The sequence below is a fragment of the Nicotiana sylvestris genome, chromosome 10 (genome assembly GCF_000393655.2).
Source record: "Nicotiana sylvestris chromosome 10, ASM39365v2, whole genome shotgun sequence".
Taxonomy (NCBI): domain Eukaryota; kingdom Viridiplantae; phylum Streptophyta; class Magnoliopsida; order Solanales; family Solanaceae; genus Nicotiana; species Nicotiana sylvestris.
Window position 1 is genome coordinate 24,365,787 of NC_091066.1, and position 24,164 is coordinate 24,389,950.

General features: G+C 37.2%; 1 protein-coding gene across 1 annotated transcript; it reads right to left on the reverse strand.

Annotated features, from left to right (window-relative positions):
• Positions 1 to 1,602: 1,602 nt before the first annotated feature.
• On the reverse strand, positions 1,603 to 7,862 carry LOC104243660 (uncharacterized). Its single transcript, XM_070160705.1, has 5 exons — positions 7,397 to 7,862; positions 6,463 to 6,589; positions 4,578 to 4,795; positions 4,054 to 4,227; positions 1,603 to 2,125 (listed from the first exon to the last, which is right to left on the reverse strand). Exons 1-5 carry the CDS (start codon positions 7,592 to 7,594, stop codon positions 2,042 to 2,044), a joined length of 801 nt encoding a protein of 266 aa, XP_070016806.1. The 5' UTR covers positions 7,595 to 7,862; the 3' UTR covers positions 1,603 to 2,041.
• Positions 7,863 to 24,164: the final 16,302 nt, after the last annotated feature.

Consider the following 24,164-nt stretch of genomic DNA (forward strand, 5'->3'; position numbering starts at 1 on the left):
GATTCTACGGTATATTCATAATACTGTAGATGTTGGGTTAGTTTTTTAGCAGGAAGACAATCGGTCTGTAGTTGGATATTGTGACTCAGATTTTGCGGGTGATCTGGACAAACGAAGATCAACTACTGGTTATGTGTTTACTTTTGCAAAAGCACCAGTTAGTTAGAAGTCTACTTTGCAGTCAACAGTTGCTTTGTCTACAACAAAGGCAGGGTACATGGCTATTACAGAGGCTGTAAAGGAGGCAATTTGACTTCAAGGGTTGCTAAAAGAGCTTGGTGTTGAACAAAAAGGTATCACAATTTTTTGTGATAGTCAAAGTGCTATTCAATTAGCGAAGAACCAAGTTTATCATGCAAGGACGAAGCACATTGATGTTCGGTATCATTTCGTACGAGAAATCATAGAAGAAGGTGGAGTCACGGTGAAGAAAATTCATACTACGGAGAATCCTGCTGATATGCTGACAAAGGTGGTGACTGCGGTCAAGTTTCAACATTGTTTGGATTTGATCAACATTGTTGAACACTGAAGATTGAAGATGAAGACACAACCAAAATTTGTTATTGAGAGAAAATTGAAGATGTAGAATTTTGCCAAGGTGGAGATTTGTTGAATGCCAAAGTCCTACATCGGTGAAGTACCAATTTTGGTTGGTATTTCACCCTATAAAAGAAGGCCTAATGTTTAGGATTTAAACACATCTCTCATTTGTCTTCTTATCTTCTTAAGACATTTGTATCTTCTCTCTTTAGTATTATTTCACTTGTATTTTTTGAGTGGAATAAAATATTGGTTGTGTCCGAGGAAGTAGGCAAAATTGGCCGAACCTCGTAAATTCTGGTGTTCCTTTTATTGTTGTATTATTGTCTTATTTATTATTTAGTGGCTGTCATAATTTTTGGTATAGTAGTTGTGACTCATTCACACTATATACACTTGACTTCCACAACAAGAATATGGTGAGAGATCGCTTAGCGAAGCAAATTTTTGAGACAACTACTTCTATCAACACCATAGGTTACTATGATGCACCAACTTTTGTATTTGACCTTTTGCGCGCAGATACACATGGTCCACCTTATGTTCGGCGTGTATCTCCAACTTCAAATCAGCATTCTAATGCAACTGGAACGTTTTTGTACTCAGCAGCTCCAACCACTGGTAGCTCATCCCCTTGTATCACAAATAGTTTTGTCTTTGGTTCCCACTTAGGAAATAGTCAGGGATAACACCCTTCCTTGGAATGATGTTACTGTAGATCCACCCCAAGTAGCCCCCCTTATGTAATAGAGTATGTTTTTGTTTCAATGAAATATAGTCTTTTATTAACCCCCCCAAAAAAAGTTAATTAATTTGTTCGATTCTTGCTTAAATATACTGACGTATCAAAATTATGTCTTTAGGTCTAGTAGTTTTGCGGAGTTGGTTATGTATGATAGGAAAAAGAAAAAGCTATTAAATCAACATAAAAAAAGAAAGAACCAAATGATAAAAGACGTGTGCCTTCAACATATATTTTATTATTTAATTATAAATAATTAGTAGCAGTATATATATGTTAACCTCAACCTATCATTGACAGTGACAAACCACAGTAGCTTGATATAAACACTAAATCTGACTTCAGTTTTTACGGTGATATATCACTATGAAACATCTAAAAGAATCCAGTTAGGTACTCATTACAAAGATCAACGAAAATACGACTATTAGCAGCAACACCACTCATCTAACATAGACATGGAGTATCATGATGGATGTTGATCAACCATCAGTGTAAAAAAATATATGGCGAAGACCTTTTGCCTATTAATAATGTTTATTAATTTTGTATATCAATTGAAGGCCTCACAAATTCCTACTGAAAGAAACAAAATCATAATTTAAACTTCAGCTTGTTTCCATCACTAAGATTACTGATTTGACGCCTTCAACACTGGAAATTTGGCTATGCCCCTTGTGTGCAGGTTCACTGTAAAACATCCATATCAGGGGTCACAAGTCTAGGCTCCATCTCTTCCTTTGAACGTTCGGCACATTAGAACACATCTGGATTGAATCCAGGGATAGAGTTGCTTTGCTGAGCTTGCCGCAAATGCATTTTCAAAGCATAATTGTTGATCTGTGACATGAAAATGAAATCAGAAAGTTAAGAGCGGAGAAACTTATATCTTTTTCAATTCTCTAAAACTGAAAAGTCTACTTTTTTCTCGATAAGGTAAATCTTAAAAGTCTCCTCCATAGGTGGAGCACTGCAAGTCTTTACAAATCCTTTTCAACTAAACCTGCCTATATTTTACATAGGGTGACAAATGGGCAGGTTGGGTTGAATTTAGGCGGGTCAAGATGGGTTAGATCAATATATGGGTCATGCCCAACCCAGCCCAAAATGTACTTGGACTAAGATGGGCTGGGTCAAGATGGGCTAAACAATGGGTCATAACCCAACCCGCCCAACTTGACCCATGTTTTAGAACCATACTCATTTTGCATAAAAAAAGCCTTTTACCTTAAAATGTATAAGTCAAAATTTTTTTTTTTTGGGGGGAGTGGGTGGGTGATGCAGAAAAATGAAAAAAAAAAAACAGAAAATGGAAAATTAAAAATTAAAAAAAACGTAATTTTTTTTTTAAATACAAAAAAAAAAAGTAAATTTTTTGTTAGGGGTGGGTGGTGCAGAAGAAAAAACAGAAAATTGAAAATACAAAAAAAAAAGTAAATTTTTTTTTTTTTAGGGGAGGAGGGTTTTGCGGGAGTGGGTGGTGCAGAAAATTGAAAATACAAAAAAAAGTATATTTTTTTTTGAGGGGAGTGGGGTTGGTGGTGCAGAAAAAAAACAGAAAACTGAAAATACAAAAAAAAAGTAAATTTTTTTGAGGGGAGAGGGTTTTGCGGGTGGGGGAGGGACAGGGTGGGTGGATGGTGCAGAAAAACAAAAGAACATAAAATTAAAAATACAAAAAAAAAAAGTAAAATTGGGGCAACTAAATAAATTTCTATATAAGTTGGGTTGAGATACCTTTTGTTTTGGGTGAGTTTCATGAGTTGTATTTGGGCTGCTTAATGGGTCAGAATGAGCTATAAAATATAATGGGTTAACTTGGGCTCAGTCCAAATTGACCCATGCGCTAAAATATTTGTAACCCAACCTATTAATCTCTGGGCGGATTAGATGAGTTTGGGCTCAAATTGCCACCCCTAATTTTACATCAATAACTCTATAATTGTTTAATCTGAAACAGTTTGCTATGGGACAAACTTCACGAATAGTTTGATATGAAGATACAAAAGTTCTCATGAAACAATAGCAAAAAGTATTGTTGGAAGTGGTAGGTGTAAGGAGAGGTAGAGGTAGACCGAGGAAAAATTGGGGAGAGATGATTAATTTTATTCTCAAAAAGCAAAGTCTGAAAACAGAATCGATATGAAGATACAAAAGTTCTCATGAAACAATAGCAAAAAGTATTGTTGGAAGTGGTAGGTGTAAGGAGAGGTAGAGGTAGACCGAGGAAAAATTGGGGAGAGGTGATTAATTTTATTCTCAAAAAGCAAAGTCTGAAAACAGAATCTAGCAACTGAGATGTTCATCTCTATATCAGTTGTTAGGTAATTTTCTGTTAGCCAAATTGGAGGTTAAGTTGAGAAAAGGTACTTCAGTGACATTCTTTGCATTCCAATTATTATCAAATCTCTGCCTGTCACATTGAATGAACTCACTTTTATATTGAGGTAAAAGAATGCCGAATTAATAAAATTCTATAGCTATACAATTTCCTTTGATATTGCAAGACTTATCCACCTATCCTTGACAGCTCTGCTTAAGAAGACAATTCTAGAATACACAGGTATATTGTTTAAGCGACAACTATTTTTAACATGATTATTATGAAAAAGGGCTTGGACAAGCACTTAGACCAACAAATGCAATAGACTTTCCATTAGTGGTACAGACCAACAAAGAAGAATCTCAACTATTGTGAGAAAATTTAAGATCTTTCAATTTGTCATATATCATGGCCAGGATGAGGTTTGTGAAGTTAGAATGTTTACCTCAAGAGTTCTCAATTGCTCTTTACCCTGAGCAATCAGCTGCTTTAATTGATGCACTTCCTGGTTCCTTTCATCATACTCTTTCTGACGTTCATGCTGAATGGCCACTGCCCTCTTGAGAATGGTATTCTCTCGGAGAAGCACTTCTATTTGCTGTTTCAGCATAATATTTTCCTGTGAATTGAGGAACAGTCAACACCCAAAAGAACAAATAAGTTAAAGTCAATAAATTAGCAGGTCAAAGGGTAATCCCAGAATTGTTAATGTAATTCTCATACAGCTGAAGCACCACAGTCCACTAATGTTGCTGATGAAATCGAGGAAACGAGTCTTGGAATGTATAGCGAACATTACTAAATATATTCTTAACCTTATATATATATATATATATATATATAGCAGTTATATCCAAAAAACGTGATCAACAAGTGATGTTTCCTGCCACCAATCCTTGGCAAGAAATTTATTGCCTGTAAGTCTAGAACTCATGGATTAAAACGGAAACATGCATTTCCAATACCAACCTTGTGAGAATTTTGAGCTGCTTCTACACCTGCACGTGAACTAATGCATTTCTCTAAGTTCTCCAACAGCCTGGTAGCTCGAGCCTTGGCATCATCTATGCTTGTAGCACTCATCATTTCCTTCACAAACAATTCCACCCATTCTGCACCATTGGCAGGAAACTTGTTTTCTGAAGGATCTTCTGACTTAGCAGCCGGCACATTGGTGGGGTTCATACCTGCCAATTTTTCATGAAAATTCAGAATCTTTCTTTTGAAACTAATTGGAAATCATGTTCCTGGTTAATGAGGTATTAACACAATACCCCCCCCCCAAAAAAAACCCCACCCCACCCCAACTTCTTAAATGAATTAACTATAAACTTGAGAAGTGGCATGTCCACGATAACAAGTACTCCATACACCACAGAGACACACAAGTACTTGTTAAAATTAAATACGCAAATCTGTACAAGTAATAACCATATGTACATGTATGATAACCATATGTACATGTATACAAGTAAAGGTATGCAAGCGAATACACAAATTTGGGTCAAGATGAATTGAGCAACAGGTCATAAGAACACCTACCAAGCTCAGGTTTGAGGTTGGTTACACTTTTATGAGTTGAAATTGAAACCTCTAGGGTGTCAAATAAATGGGTTGGTTAGAATTTGCAGGGTTAAAGCAGGTTAAATTCATAAACAAGATACAGTCCAATCCGCCCTAAGTGGCTTGGGTCAATATGGATTGATGCGGGTCATATCCCAACCGGCCAACCTCACGTTTGGATGGGTTCCACATCTATGGACCAAAATTGACACCTCCAACTCAGAAACACTAATCAGTATCAAATGAGTGATACCAGTTACAAGATCTAGTATCTGTTGCTGATACAAAAATTGACACCTACAACACAGATACACTTATCTGGAACAAATGAGTGTTACCAGTCACAAAATACTAATCCAGTATCTGTTCCCTCCAAAAACACCTTTAAGTATTTTTTGTATGTGAGTGTGTGTGTGTTGGGGGGTGGGGTGGGCACTTGAGATCCTCAATAAATATGACCAGAAACCATCCATACATGCAACTGATATATTAACCAACTGTAGATACATCTTTTCATTCATTTATAATGGCACATTATTGCAGGGTTAAAGCAGGTTAAATTCATAAACAAGTTACAGTCCAATCCGCCCTAAGTGGCTTGGGTCAATATGGATTGATGCGGGTCATATCCCAACCGGCCAACCTCAAGTTTGGATGGGTTCCACATCTATGGACCAAAATTGACACCTCCAACTCAGAAACACTAATCAGGATCAAATGAGTGACACCAGTTACAAGAGATCTAGTATCTGTTGCTGATACCAAAATTGACACCTACAACACAGATACACTTATCTGTAACAAATGAGTGTTACCAGTCACAAGATCCAATATATGTTCCCTCCAAAAACACCTTTAAGTATTTTTTGTATGTGAGTATGTGTGTGTGTTGGGGGGTGGGGTGGGCACTTGAGATCCTCAATAAATATGACCAGAAACCATCCATACATGCAACTGATATATTAACCAACTGTAGATACATCTTTTCATTCATTTATAATGCCACATTATTTCTGTCAAGGAAAATACAGTTGTACTTCTCCCAGGACAATTTTGCACCATTGTGTCAATTAATAACAGTAGGGTGGACATATACTTGATCTTAGTCAAAAAGCCGAGAAAGGTACATTTTAACGTGTGTGTGTGTGTGTGTGAGAGAGAGAGAGAGAGAGTCTATATATAAACATATTCCAACTTCACATAATTAGGATTCATCACTCTGAGCTACACCAAGTATATGATAAACAAACAAATCTTTTGAACATATGATGGGATTTTGATATTTACGCACCATTTTCCATCTCTCCATCAGCTTTTGTGTCTGACTTTCCATCTGCATATCCAAGGCGAAGCTCATGCAGGCTCCTAATAGCAGCATCCAGGTCATTGCCAGATTCTTCCAATGCTTTCTCAAGTAGCTGAAGTGTTTGAATACAAAATAAATACCTGGTGACTCACTAGACAAAACCCAAACTAAAAGGTTTTTTAAATGACTAAGTAATCAAATGAATCTTTATACCTAGTCTGTTATAGAAATGGCAACTTTGTGATTCTTATAAAAGCATTTGAAATTCATAGGAAAAGCAGGTTAGCGAGATACTCGATAAAAATAGAATTATCTTTTTTTCCTTTTGGTAAGTAATAAAGTTAGACAGATGAAAATTTTGAACAACATAATCTATGGTTTCATGTTTAACATTGATCCTTGAAACAATGGTCATATCAAGAGTGGCAGATCCAGGAATTTTAATAAGGGGATTCAAAGAATTGAACATGAGACCTAAAGTTACACTTGAACTACCTTTACCACTACAATGGAAACTCCTTATATCAAGGGGATTTAAAACCTTACACACACACGAAAAGATTATTTTTTGTCCTATCTACACCGATTCAATTGAACCCCTTTCATTGGCCGTGACACGGCAATACAAAGAGCCCTACAATTAAAAAAAGAAGTTACTACTTTTGAAAGAAATTTTACAATAAAAAAACACACGGTGTCTCAATCTGAACTAGCTGGTAAGGACTACATTAAAACCTCAATATTCATTCGGCTTCACTTGGACCCGTCTCATTCAAATACTGATAATTTGAATTTTTATGGACAAAATAAAAACAAATAACAAACAATAGTACATTCTACTACTACGATTAAACAAATATCAAAACTATTATACACCCAAACAAAATTATATACATCGAGATAAAGAAAAAAGATAAACCTGGTTGTCCATATCAGGAAATAAAGCTATCAGCTGATTGAAGAGAGACGGCAGCGGGGACGGCGGAGAGAAGTGAACCGGAGAGGTGGTGAAGGAAGAACAACGAAGCTTCTTTGAAACCGGCGGCGACGCTGATGTCGGCGACGGTGATTGTAATTCTTCAAAATACGATCTCTTGCGGCAAACAATTGCAGACATCGTTTAAAACTAGTAAACAAAAACAAATATTGCAGTTTACTACTGCACGATTTTTAATTTAAACCTGTTCTATAGAGCTTTAGTGATTGATTGTATGATCGGGGATTTAGGGACTACGGTTAAGCTTAGGGTTTTGAAATTGCGGGGGATGTAGAGAGATGAGGGAAGAGGTTTTGGCTTTAGAGATTTGAAGCTTTTCTTGAGCTGTATAATACTCCCGACTTCCTTTATATAGAGGGAGATTTCTTGGGGATGTTGAAAGCGGTGTACGTTGGGAAAAGGATTTCAACACGCGCTACATAGAGCGTTTGAATATTTTCGGGTCAAAGGGAAAATACCTAGGCCGGTCTCGGGTTTACATTCCTATTGAGGATTACCAATTAAATTTAATTTGGTAATATGAGAAAAAGATTGTTAACTTACTACTCCATCCGTTCACTTTTACTTGGCATGTATACTAAAAATAGATTTTCACTTTTACTTGTCACTTTATGCATATTAAGAGAAGAAGTTTTTTTTTCCTGTTATACCCGCAGTATTTATTACTCATTTCAAATCATTTTCTCAAATCTAATAAAATATGCATAAATTAATATGAATATAATCAAAAATTATGCACGTCATTTATTATTTCTTAAGGGGCGTGAAAAGTCAAAATGTGCCAAATAAAAGTGAATTGAGAGAGTATAACATATTAAATAGGTGAGAATTAGACACTCCAATTTTATTGTAAAAATCAATCTCTCCCTCGACTATGAATAATAAATATTCCCCCTCTCATTTAATTTGTTAATTGTTTTTTTTTGGTTCAAACTGGAAAATTGTTATTTTAACCAAAAGTATCATGTACAAAGTCGCATGTCCTATGGACTCTAGATGCAGGACCAAAACAAAAATATCCTCTAAGTCTTCCTGCGCGAACTAATATAATAACTAGGGGTATACATAAGTTGGATTAGTTTGGATTTTTTAATTATCAAATCAAATTAATAGTGGTAAATTTTTAAATTTATAAATCAAACCAAACAAATAAAATCAGGTTTTCTCATTTTTTTATTTTTTTCGGGCTTTCGAGTTTTGTGTATGTTACTTGTGCTGCAAATATTTCTTTAGTCTTATTAAGATGCAACTATATAATGTATTTTCTAAGAAAATAACACTAATATGAGATAAGTCATAACATTATACTAAAATATTCAATAATAAAGATAATAAAATTACATAAAGCAAATATTGCTAATTAATAAGCCATAGTGAAAATTAACATAATCTAAAAATACTACATAGGTCATGCTAAAATAAGTATACCTAATAAGTATTGCTAACTACATAACTAAGCACTAAAGAAAAAGATAAACTAAGTTATGCATTTTCATTTTAAACCAATGTAAAACTAAAAAATATCTAACACTATCGTCATTCCTAGTGTTGAATTGAATCTCTTTTATTAGCATTAGTATTGATTTAAACTTTGTTTGAGTTACTACATTTATGGGCTATAAAATTTATTTACCATTCAAGAATGTTAAGTCCAAACTTTAAATAATACGTTAAAAGATAAAACTGTGAAAAAGTTTAAGAAATATTTATATGTATACAATATTTTTTAAAGTTGTATAAATATATTATCGGGTTAGTTTGGGTTCGGTTTGACATTTTTTTTAGTTAAAACCAAGCCTAAACCAAATCAAACCAAACCACGATCAGATTTTTTGTCCTGATTTGACTCAGATTATCAGTTTGGTACGGTTTATCGGTTTTCTTTGTGTACCCCTCTCGTCAAGGATAACTATTTAACTTCTCTGGAATTGGTTTTCATTTGTATTATCTTTGCCCTATAATGTGCAGTTATTGTGGTAGTATTTTCAAAATTTTAAGTATCCATGTGTCTTTTTAATTTTACAAGTATTCTATCTATTTCCAAGTGATTTCTTGCATGAAGCCTTGTGGCCAAATACTCTTAGATAATTTGTACATGGCAATAGCTTCTACATGTGGCAATATTTCAAAGTTACTATGGACAAATGACTTATTTTGTCCAAGTGGCCTTCCAAGAGAAAGAGTAGCATCTTGCATGTTTGTTCATGGACAAGTGGTAAACCACTTGTCAAGATTAGGGGTGGGCATCGGTCGGTTCGGTTCAGTTTTGAATATTATCGGTTTTGCCTATCGGTTATCGGTTTACAAATATCATAACCCGATAACCAAATCGATAAGATATTGGTTATCGATTATCGGTTAATCGGTTATTGATCATTATCGGTTCGGTTATCGGTTTACCCGATAAGGTAAAACTAAAACTAAGAGTGCTGAACGCTGAATATTACCTAAAATTAAGAGTGTTGAACGCTAATATTTATACAAAGTAATATTTGTACAAAGTTTACTGGAAGCTGCTATATATGACACTTCAAGGTAAGGACCAAAGCTGCACACAAAGCTGCACATAGAACAACAATTCAAAGCTGCACATAGAAAAATTAAACACATATTGCCAACACCCATAAACAGATCCCAACTTTCACAATCCATAAACAGCACACAAAGCTGTACAAATATTACTGTGTATAACAAAAAACTGCACACAAAGCTGCACATAAAACCAACATTTCTCACAATAATTTCAGTTTAAAGTTAAACTTCTCACTGAATAATTTCAGCACACAAAGCTGTACATTTTTTGCCTCCAACTAAACATACCCAGTACGGCAGTACCTCAATTACCTGTGGCGCATACAAAATGCAAATAGCTCAAAATTCCAATCTAACAAAAATAGGAGATAAAAAGATCCCAACTTTCACAACCCAAAAACAGATGTATACACAGTAATGTCCAAACTCCAAAGTAAGAGTTCAAACACATTAATAACAATGCAAAGTAGTAGCAACCCTAGGATTAACAAGTCCAAAGTCCAAACATAATGCATAAAACAAGATGACAATAACTACATCTTACTTTCCACCATCCATCATCACCTTCTTCAATCCTTTCATAGTGACTCCAAACATGTGAGATAGCTTTGAGACCTATTAAACATAACAAGAAAATATATTAAGCAAGTAATATTTGTAATCATACTATGTGTTGTAGTATTGCTGAGAGTGTCCTGCAATTTACAACTACCAAAGGTTTCAGGAAAGCCTGCTGAAAAAGAAGATTCGAGAATGTCCAGAACTACTGTACATGATTGAGAAGCTTTTGCAAAAATTTATATCGGAAATGAATTAGCTGAATAGGGTGAGAATTTTCAATCATTAAACTTTCAGGTAGACATTTCTCTTGTCACCTTGTCCATACAATCAAACATACATACACATGACAGAATAAACATTCATCACAAGTAAAAAGGTATATGAATCAGAACACCTATGACCTAACTAAAGGACTTGAGCACTTATTTGATAAAATTAACAAAGAATGACTGTGCATAATGCTAATAACCTGATAAAGAGTAAAGTTTTTAGGATAACCTGATATACTTGGGATGGGAGAGTAGCAGAGTTATAGATTACATTTTTTTGTTCTCCATATTCATCAAGAGTATGAAATCAGTACATTGTCGGAAAATCCAAAAGCATAAAAGCAACGCAATCCAAAGAGTTTTCACTTTTCAGGATAATTTATTGGCTCAATTAAGTGGATAAGTGAAGGATGCGTCAACAATATTAATCAACTATGCCTCAATCACAAAATAATTGGGAAGTGAAGGATGGGTAAAATAACAAAAGTACAGACAACTAGGGCAGACATATAAAAATTTTAAGCAGTGTAGTATCAAGCAGTGTAGTATAAATCAGTATTCAATAGAAATCAAGCAGCGATACACTGTGAATTTATACAACATTTTAAAAGAAATCAAGCAGCGATACAACATTTTAGGAAGAAATCAAGCAGTGTAGTATCAAGCATTGTAGTATAAATTCAAGAAACCAAACATTTTAGGGAAACCATTTTTCGAGCTTCACAAAAAAGGAAAATATGCAAAAATTGATTTCTAAGATACCAAACTAAGACGAATTCAGAAATGGGATATGAAACACTAACCTTAGTGCAATGCTCTGACCAGAAAAAGATATAGAAAACTGAGTTTTGACGGGCTCAATCGTGTGGGCGTGACTGCGTGAGTCATGAGGCAGAGAACTGGTGAGGGCTTGACTGCTTGAGCTGTGTGGCCGGTGGCGGACTGGCGGAGAACTGATGAGGTTTGACTTCTGAATCTGAGGGTGAGGAGACTGAGGACTGGGGGTGAGCCGGTGAGGACTGATGACTGACTGAGGGAGTGAGTGGGCGGACAGCGGAGAAAGCAAAGCACTAAAGATCTGAAGCAGTATATGAAATAACCAAAATGAAACCCTAGTATTACTAGACTAAAGGGTAGACTAGTCAATTATTAAACCCTTATTGGGTTATCGGTTTACCCAATAACAGAATTGATAAACCGAGCCCGAACCGATAACCCAATAAGAAATTTTTTTTACCCGTTACCGAACCATTAGCCCAATAACCCAATACCGATAACCCAATAAGTAATTAACGGTTCGGGTTATCGGTTTTACCCGATATATGCCCACCCCTAGTCAAGATTACCATCATATTCTTGCTTATATAAAGCCACAATCTGCCTCATCCGAAAGATTAACAAAAGAAAGAAAAGTATCTTCTCCTTTATAGTTCAATCATTACCTAGCTATGTAGCCATTATCATAGCAATTCGTCCAAATTCTCATTCACAAGTTATTTCTTTTATAGTTTTCCAACTTGTTGGATTTATTATTTAATTTTGTTGATTTATGTATCCTCTAAATAAATAGAGATGAACTTGTTTAGTCTTGAGGAAATATTTCACATTGCTGAAATAATTTCTTAGCACAGTGCCCAGCACGACTCAAGCCATTTTTTGTATTTACTCACAAATATTATTATTGCAGTATTGTTATTATTATTATTATTATTATTATTATTATTATCCCGTGTTATTTTCCTACAATTATAATGTTATTTCTCTTAGCCTAGGTTTATTATCTTTCCTTGTTTGTTGAAATCTTCTACTATTTCTTTCTATCTAAATATGATATACTATAACTGCAAACACAAAAGCCAGAATAGTAGCTTTTATGTTCCTGCTTCTCACTCTGCTAGAAAGCCAGCTGAATTGTTGAATATGCCTGTTATATCCTAATCAGTTAAGAAGCTTTTGCCAATAACCTCTTGAATATGAGCATTCAATAAATAGATGGGATTGTGTTTTCTTGAGCAACATATGTACAAAGAACACAATCTTCAAAAACTTGTATTCTCTATTTTAATATTCTGTCCACTGTAGAAGGTCTATTCTGGAGGGCCAACCACAATAATTGGTGTTTAGGTATTACTCCTTGCTTAGAACCAATGCTTTCTAAGTAGCTTTTGGATAGTGAGGGAGAGTGCTGATATAAGCTTTCTTGATACTAAATTATCCACTTTTGTGTAAGAATTCAATGTTGTTGATCCTGCAGTCAACCTATTGTCGTGCCCCCTTTTTTCTTTTGCGGGGAAGTCCGGGTTTCGACATTCATGGGGTAACAACTCGTTTTCTTTTGAAAATTGGGTATTTGAAGAGTCGCCACCTAACGGATTAAGGTGGGCTAGGTTACCTAGAGCAATTAACTCATGTAACTAATTTTGCATTATTAGAGATTATGGTAAGGGCTCAAAATAACCTTGAAGGGAAGGTGTTAGACACCCCTTGCGGTCCATAATGGTGGGTCCTAGCCGAACTTAAACTATGCGAATTAGTCAATTAACAAGTAAGCAGTCTTAGCACATATTTGCAAATAAAGGTAGCTTTCACAGTCTAAATACATATATGATCAAGGAAGTTGAGATGGTCTAATGCATATATATGAAAGAAGTTTAGATAATTTAAACACATATAGGAATTGGGAAAGGGAAGTCCTAAGTTGATTAGCCTACAGGATTAATCTGTGCAATGCCCGGTAATCCTCCTCAACTAGAGGAGCTACACGTGACATTAGCGCGCAGGTCATCATATCCTTTTACTACCCATTACCCTCCTCTTAATGGTTATATAAGCGAATTTGATTCACGACCTCTAAGCGTGCTGTTACCCGTCCCTTCCTTGTGGCCTTGGATGAGTTTAGGACCTCTAGACTTAGGTAGTTCTAGACAATCCTAAGGTGTTTAAAGGGGAAAAGTCTAGGCGACAACAAATAACACACAGGACTGTCAATTAAGGAAGCAAGCAAAAGACTCATATTTACCTCCACATATACATAGACAAATAAACAGCACGTCTTAAACAACTGATTTTGAAGAAGTTCAGAAAGCCTAGGAATATGATATCTAGATAAATGTTACAGATACAAGATATGCAAGGTTTGTTTTAAGGGAGGTGGCAGAATCCTAACCAGTTTGCCTACTGGTTTTATAGCTTGTTAAGCCTGGATAATTTTACACATAAACAGAACTGGTTTCACAATTATTTAACTGCCTAAGGCTTGCCTAGGTGTATATATGCAGTCACAATCTGGGGACTACTTAAACAGTTTGAAGTTCTTTCATCCTATAGGCATGCTGATCTAAGTGATGAATATTATAGCAGGTGATTTTATACTGATTCATACCAGGACATGATACATATGTGTGAGGGCTGTTTTAACCTATTTATTTTAGTGACATGTCTCAAGGCAGATGCACGTGTAGTCCTAAAACATGATCTCTAATGCATATGGAGAAGGTTATTTTTATTAAACAGTATTAGTAACTTAATGGCAGGATTTCTAAGTGATAACGACTTATACAGAATCAGAAGCGAGATGATGAACTATAACATGTGATGTGCATAAGCAATAAACGTGATTGTCCTTAGTCAAAGTATCTAATGCACAAATTTTGCATGGTTTAATGCGAGTAAGTATAGCAATCCTAGAGCATGATATCTAATACGTCATATAAAACTATAACATGATTTCTACAGCAACTTAACATAATGTAACACCTAAAGCATGGTTCAAATTTTGCATGGTTTAATGCGAGTAAGTATAGCAATCCTAGAGCATGATATCTAATACGTCATATAAAACTATAACATGATTTCTACAGCAACTTAACATAATGTAACACCTAAAGCATGGTTTCTACCCAATTTACCCCACAGAATCACATAGCAACCCTTCCCTTTCACTAGTTACCCCAATATCTGTTTACAAACAATTATTACAGACCAAGATTGAATAAATTACACAGACAAAATGTAAGATGATACTATAGGGAGCCTGAAGCAAGCCCAAAGTAAACTTGGAAGTACCATGCCTTCAATGTAGTCTCAAATGCCCAGAAACTTCATAGCCAACAAGTGTCTAGGTGTGTCAGAGTTCCCTAACGACCTCAAGGATCCCGGGCAATGCTCACATCAAGACTTTTCTCAAATAGGGACTGGTTATGTGTAGTGTGGAAGAGCCAGCCCTGATATGCCAGAGTGTAGAGAGATCTCAGGGATCCTTAAGCAGTACACATACTAGAGCGGCATAACTTAATAACCTAAGAGTAAGTGAGAGTGCTTGACATGGTTTGAAAGACTTAGTGAAAACAGTGTGAAGATACCTTTTTTAGGAGTGAAAAAGATTTTTTTAGAATAGACCAGTTTTAAGAAAATGCTAGGAATGAAAACCAGTTTTTAGAAGAATACTGATAACATTTTGAAATCAGTTCTGAAAAGAGCAAATTCAGTAGACAACCAATCAATCATAGAAGATTCAGATTCACACGCACTTTAGCAAGCAGGTTTGCACACAAAGGTGAAAGGGATTGGGAACATATGGGAATAATTGAGAGTACATGAATAGGGTGCAGGGAGACATGTAGACAACAATATGCATAAAACACTTAGAAGCTTCATAGCCTTAACAAGTTAACCAGGATAGTAGGAAATTAAGACATGCAACAAAGATGTAGATGACAGAATCAGACACACAAGTAGGATCAACTATATGCATTAAGTAACCAACATGATCACATAGTTAAAGGATCAACAAACAGGCTGGTCAAGCATCAAATAAACATGTGAAGTGTAGACATACTAGTTATACATTGAACATGGCAGAATTTAGGCATGCTAAACAAAGAAGTAAATAAGAGGATAGGTTAAATTCATAGTCAATGAACTAATGCAGGAGTGAACCACATAGAGTATGGGTTTCAAATTTAACGAGAGACATACCAGTTGAAGAGAAAAAAAGTGCAGAATATAGAGCAAGTGTAGTCTCACTATCTAGCCTTCGCTTTCAGTCGGCTAGACCCACAATAGCACAAATAGCACAAGTAGCAAAGAAGGAGAAGAGTTTGAGTGTATGTGTGTGTTGTGAACTGATGTTCGTGTGTTAAGACGTAAAACAAAGGATTTTATATAGTAGTTCAAGAGTAGAGCCAATAAGGTAAAAGAATCAACTTCAGTTATTCAAGGAAAGATCACAGAACCAATTACACAAAAAATCAACATAATCTTCCCTTAATTAAGGGTAATTAACCAACAGTAAGGAAAATAAATTTTTAAGGAAAGAAATTCAAATCAGACTTAGGTAAAGAGTGAATAATTAAGAATCTAATTAAGGAAATAATCGTGTAAAGAATCAGTAGATGCTATATGTAATTAAATAAGGCAAGAAAACTAATTAAAGTCATCAACAAGGTAATAATCAAGAATCATACACATGAACATTAACAGAGCAAATCACTCAACAATTCTGGAAAGAATATATCAATTTCCATAAACAAAATAGGCTGAATAAAACTTTAGGGACATAGAGAAATTAGGCAGAAAATAATTCAAAACCGTAATAGAGGTTAATTAGGATAAAAAATCACAAAGCAAGGAATCTGACTAAGGAAAGACGTGTAAGTTAGAATACATAATGAACCAGCACGACTGGTAACTTTGAAAAGCTCAAAATCGAAGCAAAACATCAGACAGTTAGAGTTTTAATACAAATCAACTTAGGGCTTATACAACTTTAGCATAAATCAGTCAAAACACTTAAGAACAAACGACTAAGCGTTCAAAAGTCCGAAAAACCTTTTGAGAAGACGACTTAGGGTAAACCCTAGTTTAGGAAAATGGGGACTTAGTTGAAAACCAAAAACTTTCAAGGAAAACATATGAGATATGTTCGATTCGTCTCAGATCTATACAAATTTGAGAAGATCGGAGATAAAAAATTAGGGTTTTTAGAAAGCATGACAAAGACGAGAACATAGACCTAGAAAATCATGGATTCATATCAAAATAAGAAAGGCTTCTTACTCATGGTCGAGCAAATGGCTTGAAACAGGCAAAGAAATCAAAGGCGCAAATCAGACCGCCTAGGTCCCTTGAGATCTTCCCCAGGATCTAAGAAACTGATGAACCATATCAAGTAGGGGGCTAGTATAGGCCCGAGAAGACAAAGAAACTTCATAGAACGGAGGGATAAGCCGGAGGCGCTTGAGGATTAGGGTTTATGTAGAGAGCGTTTGAGATAGAAGAGAACGGATGATGTCGGGGTATGGTAGAAATGATTTAGGTTAGGAAGGGGGTCGTTTGGAGTTAAAATTGGTAAGAATTAATATGGGCCGTTGATCGGCCAAGATTAGGGGGCCTGGGTCGGGTCTAATTGCATTTGGCCTGGGGTGAATTGGGTTAGGGATTTGCGCTGGTTTTTGGGTCCGAAAATTAGGGAGATTAAAAGGCTATTTGTTAAATACCCAAATAATTGAATAAAATTATTTTATAAAATAATTAACAAAGAGAAAAATAATTTTCATGCATAGAGATGCCTCAAAATAATTATTCAATATTTTAAAAATATAAGGGACCAATTTCTGGCAAAATCATGCAGTGCTGTGTACATGGACTATAACTGCAAAATCAGTGCAATTGTAACCAAAAGGTTTAAATCTGGCCATTTGTGAAATAATTGGAGCTTAATAAGATCATAAATGGTAATATTAACTCAAGAGATATTTTAAAATCATCTGTAATGCAATTTTATAATTATTTATATGAAGAAACAAATGAGATAAATTAATTTAAAAATGTAAAAATTATGGAAAAATACCCATTGATTCTAATGCATAGTTTTAAAGGTATATATGCATTTCAAAAAATATTATAGAGAAAAATTGGGTATCAACAGTTGCCCCTCTTTACTCGAGAAGGATGAAAGAGTTTTCAGATAAAGAAATGATGGCCAATTTTGACCGAATGAGATGTTTTAAAAAATAGAGGTCGGACTTTGGTCTTTGAGCTGCCTACATATCCCTGATTTTATAGGAATCAGGCCATGTGTAGTTCCAGATCTATTGGCGGAATGTACCGATGAAGTCATTACAAGAATGAACACGAGATTTCGGGATGGATGAAAGAGTGGTTATGGTGAACGGTCAAGTTTGAGATAGTTGAAGGAACTGGAGCGAGGTCGTTCCTGCTGGGATAACGTTGATACTAGTCACCTGCAGATAAAGAGATGCTACGAACATGTATTTGTGAGAAAATTTAAACATGATGCAAATTCCCTTCGGACCATGAATGTTGTCTTCAGATGGTTAAGAATGACGTCCTTAGACCATGATGTCCTGGGCCATGAATTGTTCAAATAAGAAATTCACAGGCCAGGAAATGATATTCTCGGGCCATGAAAATGGTGCCTTTGAACCATGTCGCCTTTGAATAATGATATGTAAATTTGAGAGATCCTAAGGCCATGTCATGGTGTCTTCTGGCTATGAGGATGATGCCTTTAGATTATGGCACCTTTGGACAAGTTGGCGATATTTCAGCCCATGAGATGCAACAATATGATGCTAAAGTCAACAAGACAAGGCTTAGTCTTGTGAGGCTGAGGGCAGAGCTTAGACCGAAAGAGGAGCAAATAGATAGTGCCGGAATAGAGCAATATTTATGCAAGGAGGGACAATGCTTAGTCCCACGAGAAGTCAATGCTTAGCCTTATGCAAAATCAGAGACAAAGCTTAGTCTCATGCAAGATGCGAGACATGGATTAGTCCCATATAGATGGAAGGCAGGGATTAACCTTATGCAAATATGGAGGCAGGGTTTATCCTCATGCGAGAGGGGAGACAGGGCTTAGTCTCATACAGGATGCGGGACATGGCTTAGTCCCATGCAGATGGAAGGCAGGGCTTAGCCTGATGCAAATATGGAGGCAGAGCTTAGCCTCATGTAAGAGGGGAGGTAGAGCTTAGTCTCATGTAGGATGCAGGACAGGGCTTAGTCCCATGGAGATGGAAGGCAGGGCTTAGCCTTATGCAAATATGGAGGCAGGGCTTAGCCTCATGCGAGCGGGGAGACAAAGCTTAGTCTCATGCATGATGCGGGACAGGGCTTAGTCCTATGAAAATAAAAGGCAGAGCTTAGTCTCATGCAAATATGGAGGCAGGGCTTAGCCTCATGCAAGGTTCGGGACAAGGCTTAGTCCCATGCAAATAAAAGGCGGAGCTTAGCCTTATGCAAATATGGAGGTAGGGCTTAGCCTCATTCAAGGTTTGGGACAGGGCTTAGTCCCATACAAATGGAAGGCAGAGCTTAGCCTTATGCAAATATGGAGGCAAGGCTGAGCCTCATGCAAGGTTCAGGATAAGGCTTAGTCCCATGCAAATGGAAGGCAGTGCTTAGCCTTATGCAAATATGGAGGCAGGGCTTAGCCTCATGCAAGGTTCGGGACAGGGCTTAGTCCCATGCAAATGGAAGGCAGTGTTTAGCCTTATGCAAATATTGAGGCAGCACTTAGCCTCATGCAAGGTTCGGGATAGGGCTTAGTCCCATGTAAATAGCAAATAAGGGTAGAATATTTCTTAGCTGGAGATACGTTCAGTGTCTGGTGGCCCATTTGATAGTGATTTTGCTACGTGTATATATATTTGCGAATGCTATTGCTACGTCAGATGTGCCTGCGCTCAAAGAAAAATTGTAAGTTTCGTAAGGGGAGGTTGGTTCGTGCCTTTGTCCATTGGACTTGCTTCTTCATGCTGGATGCCTTGTTTGAGTTTCCCTAGGTAACACCTGGTTGTTACGGAAATAGAGTTTTCGAAAATATGCAATTATTGATAAAAATAGAGTTATTTTAGAAACATGGTGAAATATCAAATAATTTTAGATGAACTAGTGACTATAACACATTTTAGAGACATCGCACCTCAAAATTCTGTCCTAGTTCGGTAGATGATCCTTTAGCCATTTGCGAGCAATGAACATGTTGAACCTTCTTCGGAATTTTGAGAAACCTTCTCAAAATTCTGTCCCAGTTTCTTAATCAATTTCTGATTTCCTGGCATGCCATGGTGTTGGCTGGACTCGCTCCAGAATTTTGAGGGTCCTCCTCAAAATTCTGCCCCATTTTCTGATTCTGGGGAAAATAGAAATTTTATTATGATATGATCGAACCCACATGGCTTCCTACGTATCCCCTCTTAAATGGGAATCAGGTCAAGTGTAGTTCAATTACATTAGATAAAGAAATGTGAATAGTCTAAGCATAGTATCTCTTGACTATGTCTGAATTGATTGGTTTTGGCCAAATTTCTCCATCCATTTCTGCAAGTATGAGCGCCCCTCCTGTTAGCACCCTATGAACCATATAGGGACCTTGCTAGTTGGGAGAGAATTTCCCTTTGGCTTCATCTTGATATGGGAAGATCTTGTTCAGCACCAACTGTCCTGGTGCAAACTGTCTTGGCTTAACCCTTTTGTTGAAAACTCTGGACATTCTGTTATGATAAAGTTGACCGTGACATGTTGCGCTCATTCTTTTCCCATCTATAAGGGCCAATTACTCATAGCGGCTCCTTATCCATTCTGCATCGGTGAGTTCGGCTTCCTGTATGATCCTTAAAGAAGGGATCTCTACCTCGGCTGGGATGATAGCTTCGGTACCATAAACCAACATGTAGGGGGTTACCCCAGTTGATGTGCGAACTGTAGTGCGGTATCCCAACAAAGAAAAGGGTAACTTCTCGTGCCATTGTTTGTGGTTTTCTACTATCTTCCTTAGTATCTTCTAGATGTTTTTGTTAGCGGCTTCTACAGTTTCATTCATCTGAGGTCTATAGGTTGTGGAATTCTTGTGCTTGATTTTGAAAGTTTCACACATGGCTTTCATTGGATCACTGTTGAGATTGGCAGCATTATCAGTAACAATGGACTCGGGGACTCCAAATCGGCAAATAATACGATCCTTGACAATTCTGCAACGACCTTCTTGGTTACAACTTTGTAGGATGCAGCCTCTACCCATTTTGTGAAGTAGTCAATGACCACTAGAATAAACCTATGCCCGTTTGAAGTAGTGGGCTCAATAGGACCGATGACACCCATTTCCCAAACGGCAAAAGGCCAAGGTGAGCTTGTTGTATTGAGCTCATTTGACGGTACTTTTATCATATCGGAATGCACTTGACATTGGTAGCATTTGCAAACATATTGGACGCAATCTGTCTCCATAGCCATCCAAAAGTAACTGGCCTTAAGTATTTTCTTAGCCAAGACAAAACCCTTCATATGCGGGCCGTAGGGGCATGTATCTCCTCAAGTAGCTTAGAAGCTTCCTTTATGTGGACGCATCTTAGCAATCCCAAATCAGGAGTTCTTTTGTATAAGTTTCCCCCGCTGTGGAAGAAATTGTTGGACAATCTCCGGAGTGTGCATTTTTGAGTATGGTTCGCATGCTCCAGGTATTCCCTTTTGCTAAATACTCCTTGATGGCATGGAACCAAGGTTTTCGATCCGTCTCCTCCTCGACATGAGCATAGTAAGCCAGTTGATTATGGATTCTCACTAGGATGGGACCAATAAAATTCTTATCTGGATGTTGTATCATAGATGACAAAGTGGCCAAAGCATCAGCAAACTCGTTCTGAATTCTGGGAACATGCCGAAACTCTATCTTCGTGAACCTCATTCTCAATTCCTGTACACGATACAGATATGGAAATATCTTAGAATTCTTGGTGGCCTACTCTCCTTGTACCTGGTGCACAAGAAAATCTGCATCACTGATTACCAGCAGCTCCTGCCATGTTGAGTCCTAGTATGCAGGCTTCATACTCTGCCATGTTGTTGGTGCAGGGAAATCTGAGTTTAGCAGATACCAGATAATGTTGACCTATTTCTGATACCAAAACTGCTCCAATGCCCACTCCTTTGAAATTTGCAGCTCCATCAAAGAACATCCTCCAGCTGTCGTATAATTCAGTAATGTCCTCTCCTACGAATGACACTTCTTCATCAGGAAAATACATTTTAAGTGTTCGTATACTCCTCCCACTGGATTTTCAGCAAGGTGGTCTGCCAATGCTTGTCCTTTGACCGCCTTTTGAGTTACATAGACGATATCAAACTCACTTAACAGTATCTGCTACTTGGCTAACTTCCCAGTTGGCATGAGTTTCTGAAATATGTACTTCAGAAGGGCCATCCTGGTTATGAGGTATGTGGTATAGGCACAGAAGTAATGCCTCAATTTCTAGGCCGTCTAGGTAAGCACAGCAAGTGCGTTCCACTAGAGAGTATCATGCTTCATAAGGTGTGAATTTCTTACTTAGGTGCTATATTGCTTGCTCCTTTCTCCATGTCTCGTCATGTTGTCCCAGAACACATCCAAAGGCTCCATCCAATACAAATAGATAGAGTAGCAAAGGCCGTCCTGGCTCTGGTGGGACCAAGACCGATGGTGTGGATAGGTACTCCTTGATTTTGTCGAAAGCTTTCTGACAATCCTCGGTCCATCTTGTTTCGGCATCTTTCCTCAGCATCTTGAAGATGGGTTCACATATGACTGTGGATTGTGCTATGAATCGACTGATATAGTTGAGACGTCCTAAGAAACTTATCACGTCCTTTTTGCTCCTAGGCGGCGGTAACTCATGAATAGCCTTAACCTTAGACGGGTCTAGCTCGATCCCTCGATGACTGACAATGAATCCCAGTAACTTTCCTGAGGGAACCCCGGATGCACATTTTGTGGGGTTTAGTTTTAAGTTGTACCTTCTTAACCTATCAAAGAACTTTCTCAAATCCGCTATGTGACCCGCGACCCTCTTGGATTTGATAATGACGTCGTCCACATACACCTCTATTTCTTTGTGCATCATATCATGGAAGATGGTTGTCATGGCTCTCATATAAGTAGCCCCAGCATTCTTTAGACCAAATGGCATTTGTAACAATATACCCTATGGTGTAATAAAAGCTATTTTCTCTACGTCTTCTTCATCCATCCAGATCTGGTGATAACCCACGAAGCAATCTACAAAGGATTAGAGTTCAAGCTTGGCACAATTGTCGATCAGGATGTGTATATTTGGTAGTGGGAAGTCGTCCTTGGGACTCACTCTATTTAGGTCTCGATAGTCAACACATACTCTGACTTTCCCATCTTTCTTCGGAACTGGTACAATGTCGGCTAACCAGGTTGGGTACTCAACCACCCTGAGGACTTTGTCTTTGATCTGCTTAGTAACTTTCTCCTTAATTTTTAAGCTCATATCTGGTTTGAATTTTCTGAGTTTCTGCTTCACTGGCGGACACATGGGATTAGTAGGCAACTTGTGAGCCACTATGGACGTGCTCAAACCGGTCATGTCATCATATGACCATGCAAAGATGTCCTCATACTCCTTTAAGAAATGAATGTACTCCTCTTTCTCTGTCGGTGATAAGTGAATGCTGATGCGAGTCTCCTTGACGATCTCGGCGTCCCCCAAATTTATTGCTTCGGTTTCGTCCAAGTTGGACTTGAGCTTATTCTCAAAGTCTCAACCTCCTTGACAACTTCCTCAGGTATTTCATCTTCTTCATCCGAATCACTATCCTCATATTGTGTTGCCTCATTACATATCACAGTCACCGGTTCATCAGGAAAAGTAACAATAACGTTGTAGAAAGAAAAAGTGTGGGAGATAATAATGAATAATAAAGAGCAATGCATTTGATTAAAACTGAAAACATCCAAACAGGTGCGGCTCGATGAATCGAGCATTTATTTTGAAACAAGTAAGTCTTTAACAAAAAATTATTGAAAATCTTAGATGCCTAGAATAGCTATAGAAATAAAATCTATCAAGCTATCTAGGGACTCGACGGGCCCGGGATGGTGTGGCAGTCTAGTTTCTAAGAACAGCTCCCTCCTCCACAGTCTGAATATTGAGGCCTTCTTCCTCCTCCTCCTCCTCAATTATTGCACTGCAATCCATGTCTTTGTCCTCCAGGAAAAAATTCTTCAGCCAAACTAATACTTCTTCTTCTTCTGCAGTTCCCATATTGTATCAGTTTCGTGAAAAGTCTGACCTAGATGTGGCACTGGTTGCTCGAGAGGGTAATAAGTTCCATGCCATGGAGGCGACCAATCATCATACTCCTACCATGTATACTGGTATCTGAGCCCAAAAGTAGTACCATGACATTTTAGCTATATTAGTTTGGTGATGCCTTGGAGATTCTTCCCAAGCCCCTTGCCAGGTTCATAGCCAGACCATGCTAGTATGCTTTCTATTTTGTTACTCCACCATTTTTCTTTCTCA

Excerpts from the sequence above, each read along its gene's own strand:
- LOC104243660 (XM_070160705.1), bottom strand. The coding sequence starts at position 7,594 with ATGTCTGCAATTGTTTGCCGCAAGAGATCGTATTTTGAAGAATTACAA. Across the intron at positions 4,228-4,577 it reads CAGCTCAAAATTCTCACAAG|GAAAATATTATGCTGAAACA; the intron begins GTTGGTATTGGA and ends CTCAATTCACAG. Across the intron at positions 2,126-4,053 it reads AGCAATTGAGAACTCTTGAG|ATCAACAATTATGCTTTGAA; the intron begins GTAAACATTCTA and ends TTCATGTCACAG.